Consider the following 20,842-nt stretch of genomic DNA (forward strand, 5'->3'; position numbering starts at 1 on the left):
CCATAGAAAATACCAGCTAGGTACATTACAGTATTTTCAGTCAAGCTGAAATGTATTTACATCAATTTTCTTCAACAAGTATTCAAAATTTAAACCAGAACTGGGATTCATCCCATTTAACTTTTGCTATGTAGAAGTCAGATATATCATGTTAGGTATTGGCTCCACTTTTAATCAATGAAGTAGTTCCCCAGTTTGTTCTGGAGAATGATTAATATCAAGATAGATTTCTAAAGTGGTCAAATGAAACATGTTCTCAAAATTTCTGTTTTTTCCAATAATTCTGGAGAACCACATGTAACTGGTTTTAGATGGCTAAAAATAGTTGAGAATAATTTAAACCCTCACATTTAGGGATGTAAGCCTCCAGAATCTAGTTCAACTGTACAAATTTCTAACAGAACACATACTGATTATGTCTTTAGTCATATTTTCTGCAAATCAGAACTTAAGAGTAGAAAAAATGCTAAACCTTGAAGAAAAATATTAAATTTAATTTGGTCAGCATTATTTTTAATATATGTTCTGCTTTTGTACAATACTAGAGATTAGTTTATCTTTCTTTTTTTTCTCTGTACCAAAGATATATTTTGAATTTTTATTGAAAATATTCTAAAATTATATTGTAGTTCCTCATAAAAGTTGATGAAAGTTCACTTGGATATTCAACTGCTCTCTGATTATGGGAAACAAGAGCAAAAAAATGTGCAAAACTAAATTTACTTTCATGATTCAAAGTTAGGTGGAAACAGTTCCTTTCTTAATTGAGGGGTAATTGCATGTTTTCACAGAGTCTGACTGTGAAAACCCTGGGGATTTTAATTCCTTTGGGAGGGACCAGTCCAGAAAATATTTGTATATTGAAGCTATGCTAGAGTCATGCTTTTTCCCTGAAGGTAAGTGGCAGAAAATTTGGCTTCAGAAATGCTCTACTTTTTCACAGAGATATTTGTGATTTCAGAAGAAAAATACTGGTTTTGCACTTACTGTTGTCTCTCATCATGATGTAGAGCTTTTTAATACTATGAAGGTGAAAGCTAAATTCTAATTGTTTGCCTCTGTTTTGTCTGTCACTGTATAAACATTCATTTTTCTCTTCCTTTACCCATCCTTGTGCATGTAAAGACCTGAAATTGTAGCTCACCTTTCTTCACACAGGAAGTCCTCCTCAGATCTGTTCCAATATGAATTATTCTGATTCTATGATACTGCCTCTTTACCTTTCTATCTTTCCCTTCATATTGATGCAAAGGGGGGGGGGGGGTGTGTGGGGGGCATTATAACTACCTTTATTCTCTGCTATTTGTTCTCCTTTTATTTCTGAGCTTATGTCTATGTAACTATTCACCTTTTTCTGTATATCCTACAGTGCCTCTCTTTCTTCTTCCCTCTTCTGTATATAGTTCATTATCCTATGATTCTCCACTCAGTTGATTGACTCGAATTCTATATGTCAATCTTTTTGCCATTATTCCTTCCCTTGTCTGTTCAAGGACACAGAGTGGGATTCATCTGTCCAGCCTGGCCTCCATCTGTCAGAAAGATAGAGAACTTGCTTTTTTTCTGTATCATATTAAAATATGCCGGACTTAAAATGATGTCAGGGGAAAAAAAAAATGTTATCGATGTATAGACAACTGAATAAAACATCACATGCCTTATTTTCAGAAGACTAAAGTGGATGCAGCTGATTCCCTGTTTAAAATACTGAACATTTTTCAAAAATCAGCCTTTTAAAAATACATATCAAGTTAATTGTCCTTAAGAATGAAGTGACAGGATGGATCCTTCATTTCTTTTGGACTGTTCTTTTTTCGTACTTTAAGTAATGGTGGCCATGGTCACAGCAGTCCATCTGTGGGAAGAAAAACCTATTTTTCCTTGGAATTGTTAAAAAAAAAAAAAGAAAAAAGGAAAAAAGCTTGACTGTCCTTGCATATATTAAAGAATAGTTTTTCAGTATAGTTTTGGGCAATCTGGGTTATGAATTCTGATATGTAAGGTAGAAAATCAGTAGCAATGCAGTGAACAAAGCTCTGTTTTTTATTGTCTTTTGCTACTTAGATGGATCTTTCATCTGATGTTCAAAAAGGAAACCATAGCGGCACCCATGTTTTCATTCTCCTGGGTTTTCCTGGCCATCAGTATCGGAAAATGTCTTTGTTCTTGCTTTTTCTCATCATGTACATCTTGGCACTCTTGGGAAACTTTTCCATAATGGTCTTAGTGAGAAGCCATCCACAACTTCATACCCCCATGTACTTTTTCCTCTGCAAACCTCCCCTTCCTGGAGATCTGGTACATCACGGCTTGTGTCCCCAAAGCTCTAGCAGTCCTCTTGGGTGGAGACCCAACAATTTCCTTTGACAATTGCCTTCTGCAGATGTACTTTGTTTTGTCTTTGGGCTTCATAGAGTATTTTCTCCTGGTTGCCATGGCATATGACCGTTTGTCCTGGTTTCAGCCAGGATAGAGCTGGTTTTCTTCACAGAAGCTAGTGTGAGACTGTGTTTTGGATTTGGGATGAGGAACTGTTGATAATGTGCTGATGTTTTGGGTTGTTGCTGAGCCGTCAAGGACAGTCCAGCTTCTTGTGCTGGCCTGCCAGCAAGCAGGCTGGGGGTGCACGGGGAGCTGGGAGGGGACACAGCCGGGACAGCTGACCCAGACTGGCCAAAGAGATATTCCCTACCATCCGACGTCATGCCCAGTACATAAACTGGAGTTGGCCGGGGGGCGGAAATCGCTGCTCGGGGACGGGCTGTCGATCACGGGGTGGTGAGCAATTTCTGTATTTGGCCTCACTTGTTCTTGTACATTCCTTTGTTGGTATTATCATTATTGTTCCCTTCTTTCTTTCTGTCCTATTAAACCGTGTTTATCTCAACCCACGAGGTTTTTCCTAATTCTCTCCCCCGTCCCACTGTGGGAGGGAGAGTGAGCGAGCGGCTGCGTGGTGCTTAGTTGCTGGCTGGGACTAAACCACGACACCGTTGTTTGGCAATCTGTTTCCCCTTACATTATAACTCCATCATGAATCGCACCCTTTTAACTCAACTTGTCTTTGGATCATGGTTTTGTGGTTTCATGTCCATAACCATACCTACATATATGATTAGCACATTGTCTTTCTGTGGCCCTAATGTTATTAATCACTTTTTTTTTGTGACATAGCCCCATGGATAGTTCTCTCTTGCACAGATACCAGCCTGGTTGAGCTAGTGGCCTTCATAATCTCATTCATTGTCATCCTTGGCTCATGCACAATAACCCTGGTTTCCTATATTTACATAATCCCTACCATACTGAGTATTCCATCAGCTATAGACAAACAAAGGGCCTTTTCCACTTGCTCTTCCCATCTCACCGTTGTGATTATTTGGTATTGTTCCACCATTTTTCTCCATGTCAAACCTTCCATAAAGAACTCATGAGATTTGACTAAAACTGTCCATGTACTTAACACTATTGTCACACCTTTGCTGAATCCTTTCATTTATCTCTGAGGAACAAAGAGGTGAAAAAAGCTTTGAGAAGAACAGTGCAGTTTAAGTCATGGGCTTGAACTGGGATTGTCACTCAAAAGATGATACTATGTTTCAGGGATTTTTTTGTGACTTTAAATACTATGAGTTTATCTTGGAGATATGAGTGAGGTTGGAGCACATATTACAGAAAAATATATGGACAAAGTGTGGACCTGGAAGTCATGGATTTCATCTCCAGCTGTATCATAGACATTCCTGCCTTGCACTTCCACTTCCTGCATTTGTAAAATCCGGACATCGCACAAACCACTGTTGTCTGGTTCTCTGAGAATCAGAGGTGTTAAAATGTATAGATAAGCCCTTGGAATTATTATTTGTTCCACCCAGTTTCACAAATCTGTATGAGGGATTTCACCATCTGATTCTCCTTTAATAGGCATAGGTATGTGACAGGCACCTCCAAAAACCCACCCAAGTCTTAAGAGTTCATTCATCTTAGAGGTGGACCCTTGGAAAGGACCCACATAACCAAGATGCTAAGTTTGATGTGTGTACTTTGATGTTTCTACAAAGACTACATCTGGGCCTTCATATCTACTTTTGTTCCAGATATGGAGGTTAGTTTTACCTGGGCATAGAATATATTTCCTTGCTCTTCTAAGGGTATACCCATGTTATGTAATTAAACAGTGCCAGGGAATAGCCCTGGGCATAGGAACACGATCATCTATGTTGCAGAATTGTTAGAAAGATCCCTGTCATAGCATTGTGTTATGCCAACTTTTATTGTTGCAAACATTCTTTATTATTTTACAGGAGTTTTTATCAGCCAGAAAATACTCCTGTAGATGTCTTGCATACATCTTCTACGATTTTATTCCTCTGTCTCTTTCTTTTCCTCTCTCAGTTCTTTTTGTTTGGTTAGTTGAGTTTTTTCCCTATGTCTGTTCTGACAGTCTCATACCTATAAAATTTTAAGTGGTTTTAAAGGAAACATTAAAAAAACCTGCCTTGTTCTTTGTTCATTAAAAAGATCTCTTCTTTGTGACATGTGACATGGTTAGTAAAACACACTGGTTTAAAGAAGCAAGTATTAAACACAAAAACTTGTCTGTCATTACATGCTTATTCACTAGCACACTTGCCATAAAATGAAATGTTCAACTGTCCCTTTAGTATCTGCTGTTATATGGAGAATTATAGAAAACTCACTTTGACTCCCTGTGATTCTACAACCACTCAAAGAACATGTGCTGACTCACCAAGACCAGGAAATCTGGGAGAACCGGCAAACTGCTCAATGGATTAAGGATAACAACAGCAGAACGACATGACTTTTAGTGTAAATTGATCTCATCATGAGCGACTACAATAGAAAGTAGGCAGGAAATATAGACTTAAGCAGTTATCCCAATGTGGGTAATTATTCAGAAATTCGGTAAGCCATAGGAATAGAAGTAACACATCTTGGGTATATATATACCACAGGTCAGGTAAGAGAAGTGAAATAGCACCCCAGCTTTTAGGTGGTCCTCTCTGCCATACAATTCATGGTAGACAAAATGTTAGGGAGGGGCAGAAGGAAAGACAGAAGAGGCAATGGTGAGCATCCATTAACTGCTAGGCCTCGGTGACAAAGAACATCACTCCTAACCTACCTATGACCTACTCCATCCAGTACTGGAGCAACAGAAGCACAGCCACATTTTCATGTATTGGTGCAGGCCTGGCTTTCTACACCCATCTCACACTACAATAAATCTTCCTTCCTTCCTTCCTTCCTTCCTTCCTTCCTTCCTTCCTTCCTTCCTTCCTTCCTTCCTTCCTTCCTTCCTTCCTTCCTTCCTTCCTTCCTTCCTTCCTTCCTTCCTTCCTTCCTTCCTTCCTTCCTTCCTTCCTTCCTTCCTTCCTTCCTTCCTTCCTTCCTTCCTTCCTTCCTTCCTTCCTTCCTTCCTTCCTTCCTTCCTTCCTTCCTTCCTTCCTTCCTTCCTTCCTTCCTTCCTTCCTTCCTTCCCTCCTTCCCTCCTTCCCTCCTTCCCTCCTTCCCTCCTTCCCTCCTTCCCTCCTTCCCTCCTTCCTTCCTTCCCTCCTTCCCTCCTTCCTTCCTTCCCTCCTTCCCTCCTTCCCTCCTTCCCTCCTTCCCTCCTTCCTTCCCTCCTTCCCTCCTTCCCTCCTTCCCTCCTTCCCTCCTTCCCTCCTTCCCTCCCTCCCTCCTTCCCTCCCTCCCTCCTTTTTTCCTTCTTTCCTTCCTTCTTTCTCTTTTTCCTTCCTTCCTTCTTTCTTTTTTCCTTCTTACCTTCCTTCTTTCCTTCCTTCTTTTTTCCTTTCCTTCTTTTTTCTTTTTTCCTTCCTTCTTTCTTTTTTCCCTCTTACTTTCCTTCTTTCCTTCTTTCTTTTTTCCTTTCCTTCTTTTTTCTTTTTTCCTTCCTTCTTTCTTTTTTCCCTCTTACTTTCCTTCTTTCCTTCTTTCTTTTTTCCTTTCCTTCTTTCTTTTTTCTTTTTTCCTTCCTTCTTTCTTTTTTTCCTTCTTTCCTTCTTTTTCTTCTATAACCTAAAATAATCTGTGGCTCCATCTCCCGCTATTTTCACTTCTCTGTTCATGTCAGAAAGCCCAGTGGCCAAAAATAGGTATCAAGTAATTTAAGACATCCCAGTAAGGGAAGCTGAACTGATTAACTGACTGCATCACAGTGAAAGAAATGGAACATTTCATATTTGATGCACCACATCACCTGTAAAAGGGGTGAGATAAGTCCTACTATAGGTATGCTTCTGTCTCTCCAGTAGAGATTTCTGAAGAAAGAAGAGAGAATTCCTACAGCACACTCAGTGGTGTGGGTGAGGGCATATAACTTAAAAAGTGACAGCAACATCTCTGCAAAAGTGATCTCAAGTAAATGCAAAGACTAAGGAATGAATATGAGCCTTTGCACCTTGCAATCACAGTCTATGTATTCCCTATTGTTGAAGAAGAAACTGCTGGAGACATCCTCAAGTCCTTCCCCAAGAGATCTCCAAAACAGTGCAAGAAAAGGTGCTGAATGTGAGAATTAAGCCCAAGGATTAAGTCAGTAGAACAAACGAATGTCTCGCAACAGGGCTGTACGCACTGCTCTGGCTTTGGTGATGTGTCCTTCTCTATGTGCTGTGGTCTGTTGACCAGGCCCATGTCTGTGCAGTGGAAAAGGTGCTTCCCCTCTCTGTCCCCATATATGGGCACATTTCTGCTGCCACAATGCATTCTGTGCCTTGAGATTTGCTAGTGTATTCCAGAGGTTGGCTGCCCCTTCGGCAAGAGATGACAAGTCTGAAGAACGCAAAATTAATGACCAGTCTCTCCTCTGTGGCAGGCTAATTTCTCCTCTCTTTCCGCACGTCAGTTTCCCATGCTGGGCAGTAAGGAAACACAAAGCTGCCACGGCTGGCACAGCGCTGCAGGAATATCCCATCGGCATCACACACAGCAGCACTTATCAGGGTAATGAGGCAATGTGACTAATGAAGCGGATAGTACTGAGCTTCACCCTCTACACTTTATTCACATTCTCCGTGGATATCTTTCCTTCTAATTATTCCTTCTTTAATTTCCTGTCTATAGACAAAGAGTATTTGGTTTTGCTTTGTTTTGTCTTCTTTTTGCTTTCTTTGGTCTGTGAGTGTTTCAGTTGCCAGCTGGGCTTTCCCTTCAGTGCAGCAAACACCCATGGAACTAGTTGGGACCACCGACCTGACATTTGTGTGGAGCACAATTAATCCTACACCCATAATGGAGCCAATGCTTTAACACTGACTCCTCATAGTTGCATGCTTGGTCACTCTCCCAAACTACGAAACTTAGAGAGCACTAACGTCATGCACTTTCAGCATGCACAGCCCCTGCCGCCTTACTTCGTTCAGCTAAGCCAGCCCTTGAGTTGCACCCTTTGATCCAGTGCCTCTCCAGGGATTCCCAAGAAACTCCTCACTTCAGCAACTGGCTGAAGCACCGTGATCTTGGTGCAGTGGCTACCCATCTGACAGTCTGCCCATTTGATTCCTGCCGGATGAAGCCAACAGAGGGAGCAGAAAACCACACTCTGCTGACTGAATTTGTCCTCTCTGGTTTGTCCAACCACTCAGAACTGCAGCACTTGCTGTTCTTCACATTCTGCTTAATTTACACCATCACCATCATTGGGAACCTTCTCATCTTCATGGTCACAGTGCACCCCACCCTCCACATGCCCATGTACTTCTTCCTCCTGGTCCTGTCCTTCCGGGATATTCCCAGAGCATTGTGATTGTCCCAACACGTCCAGTTAGGGAAATTATAAAACACCTCACTGCTGTTTGGGCTTTGGAATGACCACATACCAAATCAAACACTGGCATTGAGAGGAATATTACTGCAGCTGTTCAAAAAGTCTGCTCTGTTTTCTACAGGATCCACTGCAAGCAAAGAAATCGGAGACCAGACAATTTCTATGGCACTTAGAGCTGTGTGCGTGAAGCTCACCCATCCCCTATTAGGCACCTGCAGCGTAGGCGTCCAAACGTGATGTGGTGAATCCCCTTTATGGTCAAGTGGAGGCAGGGAAGAGAGGAACATACTGGGTTATGGTCTTTCCAGAGGGTATTTTCTTCTCTCATGTGAGACCATTCCCTTGTTTGACTGAGCACGCCTCTGGACAAGCCTGTTCACTTGCACCATCTCTAGAAAGACCATCGATGACAACCTCTACCACTAAGGGTGCTGAAGCCTCTCCATAGCTTCCAGATGCTTGCAGAAGAGACTCAGACCTACAGGCAGAAGGTACGTATAGGAAGTGTAAAGGCAACCATAATGACTCATGATGTATTTGCCATGCCATAGTTACTTGTAGCTCTCACTTCTGTGCAAGGCTAAAATCCGTTCTTGACCAACATGGACAGGCTGCACAGTCAGGCAGAGCAAGGGGTGCCTGCTCTCCACTGCTAGTCTGGACAGTGTCCTTCACTTCCTGACCATCCACAGTGCCCTTATGGTAGTTGTCCCACTGGCTTCTGGGCTGAATCGCCTGCCCTCCAGGAAAGGAAATAGAGCCTGAAGGCCTGCATCATGTGGGAGCTGCAGGCCTTCATGTGCAAATGGCCCAAGTAGAAGGCTCTGTGAACTCTGTCCTGAGTTCAAGCACCACTCCTGAAATCACCATGGACTGAGGAGTTAGGATATATATAGATATATGTATACACATATATATAATGAATAACACTCTGAGTGAGTTGGTTAGAGATTTCTGAGTCCCAGATGGGATCTCCACCATCACATTTTAGTCATTCAAGGTGGTTCTTATAGACAAAAAAGTCAGAGAAGAGGATGAAGAAATCTCTATCTGCCTAAGGTTGGAATAAATCCCCCATAGTATTAGTCTGACTTTGGAAGGAGCCTGGACAGTCAGCTGAGACTTTATTTTCTTAATTTTATATGTCTGACCTAGGTGATATTATTCCTGTATCCATACACTGAACTCTGAATGAATCTCAGGGCATCCTCCACATAGCACATCCATGGGAGGTATGGCTGGACCTAAAATGTTGTTTCCCAAGGTTATATCTAATTCTGAAAAAGAGTGTAAGCTCAAATATTAGCATGAAAATACAAAACACTGCTGTCACTGCCAAAGTTCTTGCTTACTTTTTTTCCTGTTACTGTTAACTATAATTTTATGCTGCGGAAATGACTTAAGATCAAAGCACTCCCCTTTGATCAGTCTTTCACTCTGCTCAGCCCCCTGCAAGCAGAAAAAGAGAAAGTTTATTTCCCAAGCATCTGAGTAGAAAACCAAAGGCAGGGGACAGTGATGTATGGAACAACACAAGGAGATCAAAACTAAAGCCAGGCCATCTTGAGAACCCCTAAGCTCCATTCTACTGAAGCAGGCATGGAGACTGAAATAATTTTTTTGAAGAACTTGGTAATAATGAAGGGTTCTCTTTGTGGACTTTAGGACATAACACAACTGTGACTGAAATGGAGACTGGCACTGCTATAGTGTAGGGCACGTAGGGACTGGATGCCCAGGCCTGTGCTGAGACTCCTGCATCCATGTTCAAAGGGTGTGGGTGGAGGCCCCAGATAAGGCTTGTCGGGGACATAAGAGCCTATTAGTGTGCTCAGGGTCCTAACAGTTTGTTAACATACACATGAAAATGATCTTTACATTGGAAAATATTTTAGTGGGGCATGAAATTCCAGCTTCCACCATTCAAAACATTTGCTTGCAGAAATCAGGGAGGAATCCATCACACGCCTCCACATACTTTTCTGTAAATGAAATGATAGGCACTATGACAGGATGTGTTGGTGATGTGTTGTCTGCTCTGAAGGTTAGTCATCTCTACCTGAGTTATAACAGTATTGATTTTAATTTCCTATAGAAGTCTAAAGAGTTGATTAACATGTCTGTGTTGTCTGGGATTTCACCACACCTCATTTCAAATGGATCAAATGTGGCTATTTTCAACTGTTTAAGTCAAAGAGATGTTATATGTAATCCGGGCAGAGAAACAGGCATTGTCACAGAATCTTCATACACTTATGTGAGGTTACTTCCACCTAATCTATCCCCATGCATCATCTTTATACCCCATGCCCCTGCCCCACAGGGTACTGGGAACTCTGCTAGGATGTCTCACTTGCTTTGTGGCTCTGGATTTCAAAATATCATCAGAGCCTACAAAACACCTTGCCACCAGATCTTTCAAGGCCTGTTTGACTTGTTCATTTTGAAGGGTATAGATGTAAGGGTTACAGAGCTGAGTAATCACACAGTAGAGGAAAGACACAACCTTGTCAAAATCCCTCCCATGCCGCTGGCTTGGGCAGATGTACCTGAAGATGGAGCTGTTGTACAGAACAGCGACCACAATGAGATGAGCTGAGCATGTGGAAAAGGCTTTTTTCCTGCTTGCTGAAGACTGGGTGTGTGTGACAGTGTGGATGATGTAGGCATAGGAAAAGGCAGTTACTGATAAGGTGCCAGGTAATATTAGAACACTTGTCACTAGCATTACTTTCTCAATGAGGTCTGTGTCTGTGCAGAACAGCTGGAGCAGTGATGCTATATCATAGTAGAAGTGGTTGATGACGTTGGGCCCACAGAATGGCAAATGGAGTATAATTGTGAGTGGGGAGAACACCAAGATGACACTCACCACCCAGCAGCCCAGCACCAGTTGGAGACAAAACCTATTGTTCATGAAGGTGGCATAATGCAAAGGGCGGCAGATGGCCATGTAGCGGTCAAAGGACATGAGAGCTACATGGAAGAAAGTGCAGATACCCAGGATGAAGAAGAGAGATAACTGAAGAAAATATCCCGAGAGGGAAATTGGTTTTTCTCCTGTGAGGAGGCTATAGAGTGTCCTTGGCATGAAGGTAGAAGTGAAGCAGATTTCCACGAGGGAGAAATTCCTGAGAAAGAAATACATGGGGATGTGGAGACATTGGTCCACCAGTGTGATGGTGATGACAGCCACGTTCCCAAGGAGGATCAGGAGGAAGGAAGCAAAGAGAATGGCAAATAAACAGCGATTGCTAGTGAGTCCCAAGAGAATGAACTCCACTGTTGTCTGATTCATCTCTGAAAGCTGAAAGACAGTTAGAAAGAAGATGTTAAAGATGTTCCAAGAAGCAGAAATTAAAGCCTAATCACTATTGTAAGCCAAAGGGTGAGTGATCTACATGTTGACAGTAGACAGTTGACCTGAGTAGGCACCTGCCTGTGCTGCATGTATCACTTGGCCACAGGACAAACTTAGCTCGCAAATGATAACAAAGCAGCCTTTAGGCAGCTCCCACTTGGCACCAGCGATGATGCTACCAACATGTTCTTGTCCTTATCTTAAAGTGAAACAGCATTGTTCTCATGTGGACATCCTTTTGCTGGGCAGTAGAAATCATGAATTTACTTAAGAAAATCTGGTAACAGCTCTAAAAACCATAATGTGTCAGAATTACTCCACAGACAGGATCTGTGCAACAGGTTGTCCCTTGGCTAGAAGTCCATCCAATGTTTCACAGCTGTGAGTTCCCAGCATTTAAAGGGACATAAGATTATCTATATTATTCTCTTTCCTTTTTCATAATAGCTCAAAAAAAAAGATATTCTAATTAATCCCTTCCAGAATCTGAGTACCTTTCTTACCAGCATCCATTACAAACCCCAGATCCCATGCATTATAGTACCTTTGAGGGCAGATTCCAAATAAGATGGCATATCTTTTTCCACAGAAAACTTGAATGTGATTCATCTCACCTGATTGCAGATTGCTACTTGTCTAAGTACCAATGTATTCATCAGTACCCGTTGTGTTGTCAAAGGCGGAGATTCAATACCTCCAGAGAAACTTTCTGCTGATCTTAAGCTGAGTGTTGAAAGTACTGGTATGTGTTCACTCTTGAAGATACTGACCCTAGATGATGAGATGAGATTTAGATCATCCCCTGTCTTATTTGTGGTACCACAGGTCAGGATCTGCAAGCATACCATAACGTTTCTGAATAATTTCTGTTTTCAGGTCTGGCTTCCTGAATTAGCAGGCAAATACAAGTTTTAGTGCTCTACTTTGTAATCACATTTTCCTATATTTATGGTAACACAACAACAACTTCCCAAATTCCTGTAGGTTACCAGTCTGCATCAGTTTCCAGGTGGCAGTGAGATATACAAGGACTCTTCATCACATTTTAGAAACACAAAAACAGCAGAATAACTCTTGTCCACAGACAAGGAAAATGATGGTATTCTCTGAGAAAATACTAATAAATCATTTTATTTAAATACTTTGTTTATTAATTCCTCTTAATAAATATTCCTAGGGGGAAAAAAGGTAAAAAAAAAAAAAAAAAGCAGCAGTGGTCAGTTGAGGAAATAGCAAGGATTTCATAAGCAGTCTGCAATTCATCCAAGTCCAACATTTCCTGAAACCTCCAAGTTCCCATTAGCATGCTCATATCCACTAATTCACAGTCTCTATGCGTGCCTTCTGAACCTTTTTAGGGCTTTATTTTAGCATGAGATGAACCCTGTGCTAGAAGTTCACTCCATTAACTGGAAAGGCCACCTGCCCATTGATGATGTCTCTCTTGTCTTCAGTCATTCCAAACAGAGGAACACCAATATCTGAAACACAGGATATGAAGAAATGCATCCGTGTAATGCATCCCCGAAAACTAAGGGTTTTAGTTTAAAACATTAAACTCGGACAGGAGGTCCCACAGTATCTTGGGCAGAGTCACCAAGGATTCAGAGGTCTGTGAAGGCTAAATTTCCCAACAAAAAGTATATAGGCTTGTGGAGCTGTTGATTTGTGATTACTGCAATGATGATGGTGACATTTCCAGGCCAAGTCATTGCATAGATTATGAGGAAAGCTGTAAAGAGAATATATTTTCAATAAAACCAACGAGGAAAATTTTTTTCACAGTGGTGGCAGAATTTTTCTGCTCCATTGGTACCCTGGTGCGTGCAATCAACAGAGATAACACTAGGTGAACTAGTTATTACTCACTGACATTTTTATTCAGAAGAGACTACTTGATCTTCTATTGCTAGTCATCAAATATGACAGGCCATTGAATTTCTTCAGCTCCTTTTCTTGCATAACAGTTTGTGCCTGTAAAAATCCTCTTTGCACAAAGTCTTCTGGCATGAGGGGTGGAACACCTCTCTTACGAGGACAGGCTGAGAGAGTTGGGGTTGTTCAGCCTGGAGAAGAGAAGGCTCCAGTTATTGCAGCCTTTCAGTACTTAAAGAGTTTTTAGCAGGGCCTGTTGCAATAGGACAAGGGGTAATGGTTATAAACTAAAAGAGGGTGGATTTAAACTACATATAAGGAATAAATTTTTCACAATGAGGGTGGTGAGACACTGGAACAGGTTGCTCACAGAGGTGGTAGATGCCCCATCGCTGGAAACATTCAAGATCAGGTTGGCCGGGGCTCTGAGCAACCTGATCTAGTTGAAGATGTCCCTGCCCATTGTAGGTGGGTTGGACTAGATGACATTAAAAGGTCCCTTCCAACCCAAACTACTCTGTTTCTATGATTCTATGTACTTGAAAACAGCCAGCCATAAGATTAATCTCATCTGACTCTAAAAAGTTGTATTCAATTAAAAATTTCTACACATAAATTTACATATCTGAACTCTAGGTGTCTTCATGTAAGCTGTGCTTCTAATCTTTTGTTATAGTCAAAAGAGATGAGCATAATTTGACTAAATGTAGGTGCCCAGTACCATCTCTATTGAGATGAGAGATGTGACACAGCATCTATGGAAAACCTTTGTATCGTGCTCTTCTGGACCAGCAGCTGGAGGCAGTTGGCATGTAACACCACAAAATCTCATATGGCATTACACATCTGTGTTTAGTCAGCTGAATCACATTCTGGGGATTTATCAATGAAGTTAAGCAGAGACAAGATCATGGTAATTCTTTTCCAAAAATAAACCACACTGTCTCCGTTGTCCATGTTCCAGCAAATATTCAGTCTATGGAATGGATTCAGCTGGAATTTCCATAGAGATGTCCTGTATCTACCTATCTCTTCCTTCCTTCCTTCCTTCCTTCCTTCCTTCCTTCCTTCCTTCCTTCCTTCCTTCCTTCCTTCCTTCCTTCCTTCCTTCCTTCCTTCCTTCCTTCCTTCCTTCCTTCCTTCCTTCCTTCCTTCCTTCCTTCCTTCCTTCCTTCCTTCCTTCCTTCCTTCCTTCCTTCCTTCCTTCCTTCCTTCCTTCCTTCCTTCCTTCCTTCCTTCCTTCCTTCCTTCCTTCCTTCCTTCCTTCCTTCCTTCCTTCCTTCCTTCCTTCCTTCCTTCCTTCCTTCCTTCCTTCCTTCCTTCCTTCCTTCCTTCCTTCCTTCCTTCCTTCCTTCCTTCCTTCCTTCCTTCCTTCCTTCCTTCCTTCCCTCCTTCCTTCCCTCCTTCCTTCCCTCCTTCCTTCCCTCCTTCCTTCCCTCCTTCCTTCCTTCCCTCCTTCCTTCCCTCCTTCCCTCCTTCCCTCCTTCCCTCCTTCCTCATTTATTCATTCATTCTAATGATTCTCCATGCAAGTGCAGACATACTCAATTTATTCCCCATCTTGTAACATAGTTACCTTTTTAATCACACCATGACCTTAGAAGGACTAGAAAACTATTTTGATACTTGCATTTATGTCAGTAGGAAGGCTGAAATGACATACCTAGCAGGCAGATTCTTCTTCTCTGAAACCGGCCTGGTTCCTTGCCTGTGATATGGATGATGAAGAGCTGCGATAGGAAAACTTCTCTTGGGAAAGCTAACTTTGAAATCAACAAAGATGATATGAGGTATGGATTCTTCAGATACAAAAGAGCCATTGTATTCTAGGGACATTTGCTATTCCTTGCAGAATTTTTGGGAGGCTCAAATTTCCTGCTGATTGCTAAAAAGGTTGATTGCATTGCAGATAACACTTCACTTTTATGTAATACATTAGATACTAGAATCAACAATAGTTTATTTTCAAGGACTTTATAAGTATTGTGAATGCTGCAAGGTGTCTGTCCTCAGTGTTACTTGTTCTTATTGGAAAATCAGAACTGTTTCTTCAGTCTCCATACTCAATATAAATATGCTGGCCCTGGGGTTTTTACCCCTGTCTATAATGATGCAATTTGCCTGTCAATAGTTTTATATTTGCAATTTACAAGCCTCACCTTATCTAGCTGCTTAAGCTGCTTTCACACTGAACACAAAAAATCCAATTATCTTCACAGAACAATGTTTTAAATATAAAGATATTTATATTTATCTGGGTGTTTACCCCAGAGTAATATTAAAGGTAAATAAGTCGCCAAGGGGAGCTGCTCCAGAGCCAGCCCAACCTACAGCAGAGTGACAGACCTTGGCACACAGGGGGTTTTCCTGGGGCAGGGAAACTCCAGGGCAATGGAGAGACCCGCCAGAAGCTGACAGCTCTTGCAGGAGATGCTGACGAGACCTGAGCATTGCCAGACTATGGTGGCACACCTTTACGTGTATAAAAGCAGCCTGGGGAGTGCTAGCAACCAGAGCATGGTGCGTCACTTTGTGCAGCAGGGCATGCAGGGAGGGCATAGTCACCCCACCAACTCAAGAGGTGAGTTGAATCAGTGGTCATCATCCCCTCAGGAGGAGCTTAGCTATGGTAGACACCCGGCAGAAAGCCATGTCCTCCACACTCACCAGAATGGATGTGGCAACCCAGACAGAAATCCCATGGAAACATGCAGCCATCCAGGACTCAGGCTGCAGAGTGACAGAACCTTTCACTGATAACCGATGGCAGTAGTGAGAGCAGCTATGTGAGGTGTGACCAGGTGGATGATCTGCTCATTGTGGTGGCAGAGCTGGAAGTAGAAAGGTTAAGGAGCATCAGGGAGCCTGAGAGAGAGATGGATTTGTGGAACCATGCTCTGCCCTCCCTGAGACAGAAGCAGGAACAGCCACCAGAAAAAAAACAAGATCAAGGAGGTCCTGTATCCTCCCCTGTCAAGCTGAAGGCAGTAGCTTAAAGGGAAGGAGCGAATGGAGGCAAGTCCATGCTGAGAGCGGCAGGCACACCCCCTCCTTGCCCACCTTGCCTTGCAAGGTGCCTCTGCAGGTACGAGGGTCTGGATGGGGAAAGACAATCCATGGATGAAGTGGACGACAGTCCAGATACACCAGAGGTGCTGCCCGGGTCAGAAAGGCCTAGCCCCACATCATGACCACCCCCACAAGGAAGAAAAGACAGGTTATAGTTGTAGGCGACTCTCTCCTGCGGGGAGCAGAAGGTCCAATATGCTGGTCAGACCCTTCTCTTACGGAAGTCTGCTGCTTACCTGGGGCCTGAGTTAAGGAAATCACTAGGAAACCTTCTAGCCTGGGGTGGCCCTCAGACTGTTACCCAATACTGCTCTTCCATGTGGGTGGAGACGAAGCTGCAACTCATAGTCCAAGGGTGATTAGAAGAGACTTCAGAGCCTTGGGACAGTTGGTAAGCGAATCTGGAACACAGGTTATTTTTACCTCCCTCCTTCCAATTGCAGGCAGCGACATAGGAAGAAACAGACGGGCCGATTGTATGAATGTATGGCTCCATGACTGGCGTCATGTCCAAAATTTCAGTTTTTTTTGATAATGGGACGGCCTACACAGCACCTGGCTTGCTGGCATCAGATAGGATTAACCTTTTTCAAAGCTAGCGGGACTTATTGACAAGGCTTCAAACTAGACTCAGAGTGGGAGGGGAATGATATCAGGCTTACCCATGACAAGCTGTGGGATAACACACCAAGGTTAGAGAGATGGGGAACTAGCAAGGCCCCTCAGCCTGTTGCACCAGCAAAAGACCTCAGAGCAACTAAGGGGTGTTCCTCTAAGAGGGTGACATGGCCAACAGCCCAGCTGAAGTGCCTCTACAGCAATGCACGCAGCATGGACAACAAACAGGAGGACCTGGAAGCCACCGTGCTGCTAGAAAGCTATGACCTAGTTGATTTACTGAAACTTGATGGGACAACTTCAATGACTGGAGTGTAGCTATTGATGGCTACAGGCTGTTCAGAAGGTACAGGCAAGGAAGGAAGCGTGGAGGTGTTGCCCTCTATGTCAAGAAATGGATAGAGTGTGAAGAGCTGTGTCTGAAGAATAGCCATGAGCAAGTCAAAAGCTTATGGGTAAGAATCAGAGACCGCAGCAACAAAGGGAACCTTGTGGTTGGTGTCTATTACAGGCTGCCCAATTAAGTGGAGCCTATTGATGAAACCTTCTCACTCCAGGTACAGGAAGCATCATGCTGGCAGGCATTCCTCCTACTGGGGTACTTCAACCACCCTGACATCTGCTGGAAAAGTAGCACAGCAAGCTGTAGACAATCCAGGAGACTCCTGGAGTGCACAGAGGATAAGTTCCTAAGCCAGGTAGTAGACAGCCCAACCAGAAGGGATGCCATACTGGACCTGTTTGTCACCAACCCAAGTGAGCTGGTGGAGTTCACAGTCCTGAGGTATAGAGGGCAAGCAAAGAGTAAAGTCAGGACCCTGACTTTTAGGAAAGCAAAATTCCAGCTCTTCAGGGATTTAGTCAATAGGACCCCCTGGGAAACTGCCCTCAGGTTCAAGGGAGCAGAACAGAGCTGGCAGATCTTTAATGATGCTTTCCATGGAGCACAAGAGCTCTTGATCCCCAGGTGTAAAGAAATCAGGAAAGGAAGGCAAGAGACTGGCATGGCTGAGTCAAGACCTGCTGCTCAAATGAAAGGTCAAGAAGGAAGTGCACAAGCAAAGGAAGCAGGGACAGGTATCCTGGGAAGAGTACAAGGACACTGCCTGGGTGTGTAGGGTTGGGGTCAGGAAGACCAAGGCACAGCCAGAGCTGAACTGGCAAGGGACTCGAATAATAAGAAGGGCTTCTACAGGTATGTCAGCTAGAAAAGAAAGGTCAAAGAAAGCACACATGCCCTGATGAGGAAGACTGGCAGCCTGGTAACAACGGCTGAGGAGAAGGCTGAGGTACTCAATGACTTCTTTGCCTCAGTCTTCACTGGCAGTCTCTCTTCCCATACCTCTTGAGGGGATGGACCGCAGGATGGAAACTGGAGGAGCAAAGTCCCTCCCACTGTAAGAGAAGATCAGGTTTGAGACCACCTGAGGAACCTGAACATGCACAAGTCTATGGCACCTGATGAGATGCATCCCAGAATCCTGAGGGAATTGACTGATGTAGTTGCCAAGACACTCTCCATGATATCGGAAAAGTCATGGCAGTCAGGTGAAGTCCCTTGTGACTGGAAAGAGGAAAACATTGCACCCATTTTTAAAAAAGGGTAGCAAGGAGGACCCTGGGAACTACTGACCTGTCAGCCTCACTTCTGTGCCTGGGAAGAGCATGGAGCAGATCCTCCTAGAAGCTATGCTATGGCACATGGAGGACAGGGAGGTGTTTTGAGACAGCCAGCATGGCTTCACCAAGGGCAAGTCCTGCCTTGACCAACCTAGTGGCCTTCTATGATGGAGTGACTGTATCAGTGGACAAGAGAAGAGCTACCGATATTGTCTGTCTGGACTTCTGTAAGGTCTTTGACACAGCCCCCCACAACATCCTCCTCTCTAAATTGGAGAGATAGGGATTTAATGGGTGGATGAGGAGTTGGTTGCATAGTCGCACTCATATGGTAGCTGTCAATGGCTCAATGTCCAGATGGAGATGGGTGACAAATGGTGTCCTTCAGGGGTCTGTACTGGGACCAGTACTCTTTAATAACTTCATCAGTGACATAGCCAATGGGATCAAGTTCACCCTCAGCAAGTTTGCAGATGACACCAAGCTGAGTGGTGTGGTTGACATGCCTGAGAGATGGGATACCATTCAGAGGGAACCTCATGAGGTTCAACAAGGCGAGGTGCGGGCTCCTGCACCTGGGTCAAGGCAACCCCCAGTATCAGCACAGGCTGGGGGATGAAGGGATTGAGAGCAGTCCTGCCAAGAAGGACTTGGGGGTACTGGTGGATGAAAAACTGGACTTAAGCCAGCAATGCGCACTCACAGCCCAGAAGGCTAATGATAGCCTGGGCTGCATCCAAAGAAGTGTGGCCAGCAGGTCGAGGGAGGAGATTCTGCCCCTCTACTCTGCTCTGGTGAGACCCCACCTGGAGTACTGCGTCAAGGTCTGGAGCCCTCAGCACAGGAAAGACATGGACCTGTTGGAGCGGGTCCAGAGGAGGGCCACCAAAAGGTTCAGAGGGATGGAACACCTCTCCTGTGAGGACAGGCTGAGAGAGCTGGGGTTGTTCAGCCTGGAGAAGAGAAGGCTCCGGGGACACCTTATTGCAGCCTTCCAGGACTTAAAGGGGGCTGATAAGAAAGATGGGGACAGACATTTTAGCAGGGAATGTTGTGATAGGGCAAGGGGTGATAGTTTTAAACTAAAAGAGGGTAGATTTAAACTAGATATAAGGAACACATTTTTGACAATGGGAGTGGAGAAACACTGGAACAGGTTTCCCAGGAGAGGTGGTAGATGCCCCATCCCTGGAAACATTCAAGGTCAGGTTAATACCAGCATTTTATATTATATGGAATACAACATGGAGTACCCAGAGCTAAAAGTATTTCAAAATTATATCGAGTAACTCAGGGCCCGACTGAAGATCCATCAGCTTTCTATGAGAGATTATGCAAAACTGCTAGGAAATGGACAGATTTGAATCCAGAAGTGGAAGAGAACAGAACTGTGTTCAATATGTTATTTATTGGACAATCAGCCTCTGACATTCAAAAGAAATTACAGAAGGTTGATGGAGTTTCAGGAATGTCCATTTCCCAATTAACTGAAATAGCATACAAAGTATATAATAATAGGGGAAGCAGAAAAAGAAAGCAAGCAAAGGGATAAGCAGAAGAATAGTAAAATGCAAGCAAGTTTTCTGGCAGCAGCTGTAGTCCAAGCTACCAATCAGAAAGGAAGAGGTCATGGGGTGAGCTACAGGGGAAGGGGTTGCAGGGCGAGTTGTGGAGAAAGGGGCTGCGGAAGGGGATTTAGTCCCCAACCCACAGTAACAAGTAATCACAGAATCACAGAATCACAGAATCACTAGGTTGGAAAGGACCTTTAAGATCATCAAGTCCAACCATTAATCCAGAACCACCATGTCCCCTAAACCATGTCCTGAAGCGCCACATCCACACGTTTTTTGAACACTTCCAGGGATGGCGACTCCACCACCTCCCTGGGCAGCCTGTTCCAATGCCTGACCACCCTCTCAGTGAAGAAATTTTTCCTAATATCCAATCTAAACCTCCCCTGGCGCAACTTGAGGCCATTTCCTCTCGTCCTATCACTAGTTACTTGGGAGAAGAGACCAACACCCTCATCGCCACAACCCCCTTTCAGGTAGTTGTAGAGAGCGATAAGGTCTCCCCTCAGCCTCCTCTTCTCCAGACTAAACAACCCCAGTTCCCTCAGCCGCTCCTCATAAGACATGTGCTCCAGACCCCTCACCAGCTTCGTTGCCCTTCTCTGGACACGCTCCAGCACCTCAACATCCTTCTTGTAGTGAGGGGCCCAAAACTGAACACAGGATTCAAGGTGCGGCCTCACCAGCGCCGAATACAGGGGCACGATCACTTCCCTACTCCTGCTGGCCACACTATTCCTGATACAGGCAAGGACGCTGTTGGCCTTCTTGGCCACCCGGGCACACTGCCGGCTCATGTTCAGCCGGCTGTCAACCAGCACCCCCAGCTCCCTTTCCGCTGGGCAGCTCTCGAGGCACTCCTCCCCAAGCCTGTAGCATTGCATGGGGTTGTTGTGGCCGAAGTGCAGGACCCTGCACTTGACTTTATTAAACTTC

The 20,842-nt window shown here is 44.0% G+C and overlaps 2 protein-coding genes across 2 annotated transcripts; one reads left to right on the forward strand and one right to left on the reverse strand.

Moving 5' to 3' along the window:
• Window positions 1–1,488: 1,488 nt before the first annotated feature.
• LOC309413380 (olfactory receptor 6F1-like) lies at window positions 1,489–3,565 on the forward strand (the record flags this gene model as incomplete). Its single annotated transcript, XM_082010501.1, is given in 6 exon segments — window positions 1,489–2,274; window positions 2,276–2,451; window positions 2,997–3,156; window positions 3,159–3,431; window positions 3,435–3,498; window positions 3,501–3,565. Coding segments are annotated over 6 exon segments (948 nt in total). The 5' UTR covers window positions 1,489–2,064.
• Window positions 3,566–10,067: 6,502 nt separating this feature from the next.
• LOC309413381 (olfactory receptor 6E1-like) lies at window positions 10,068–11,087 on the reverse strand (the record flags this gene model as incomplete). Its single annotated transcript, XM_082010502.1, has 1 exon — window positions 10,068–11,087. The coding sequence occupies one exon, from the start codon at window positions 11,085–11,087 to the stop codon at window positions 10,068–10,070; it is 1,020 nt and encodes a 339-aa protein (XP_081866628.1).
• Between the last annotated feature and the right edge of the window lie 9,755 nt (window positions 11,088–20,842).

This window comes from Phaethon aethereus (assembly GCF_964289735.1).
Source record: "Phaethon aethereus genome assembly, chromosome: 25".
Taxonomy (NCBI): Eukaryota; Metazoa; Chordata; class Aves; order Phaethontiformes; family Phaethontidae; genus Phaethon; species Phaethon aethereus.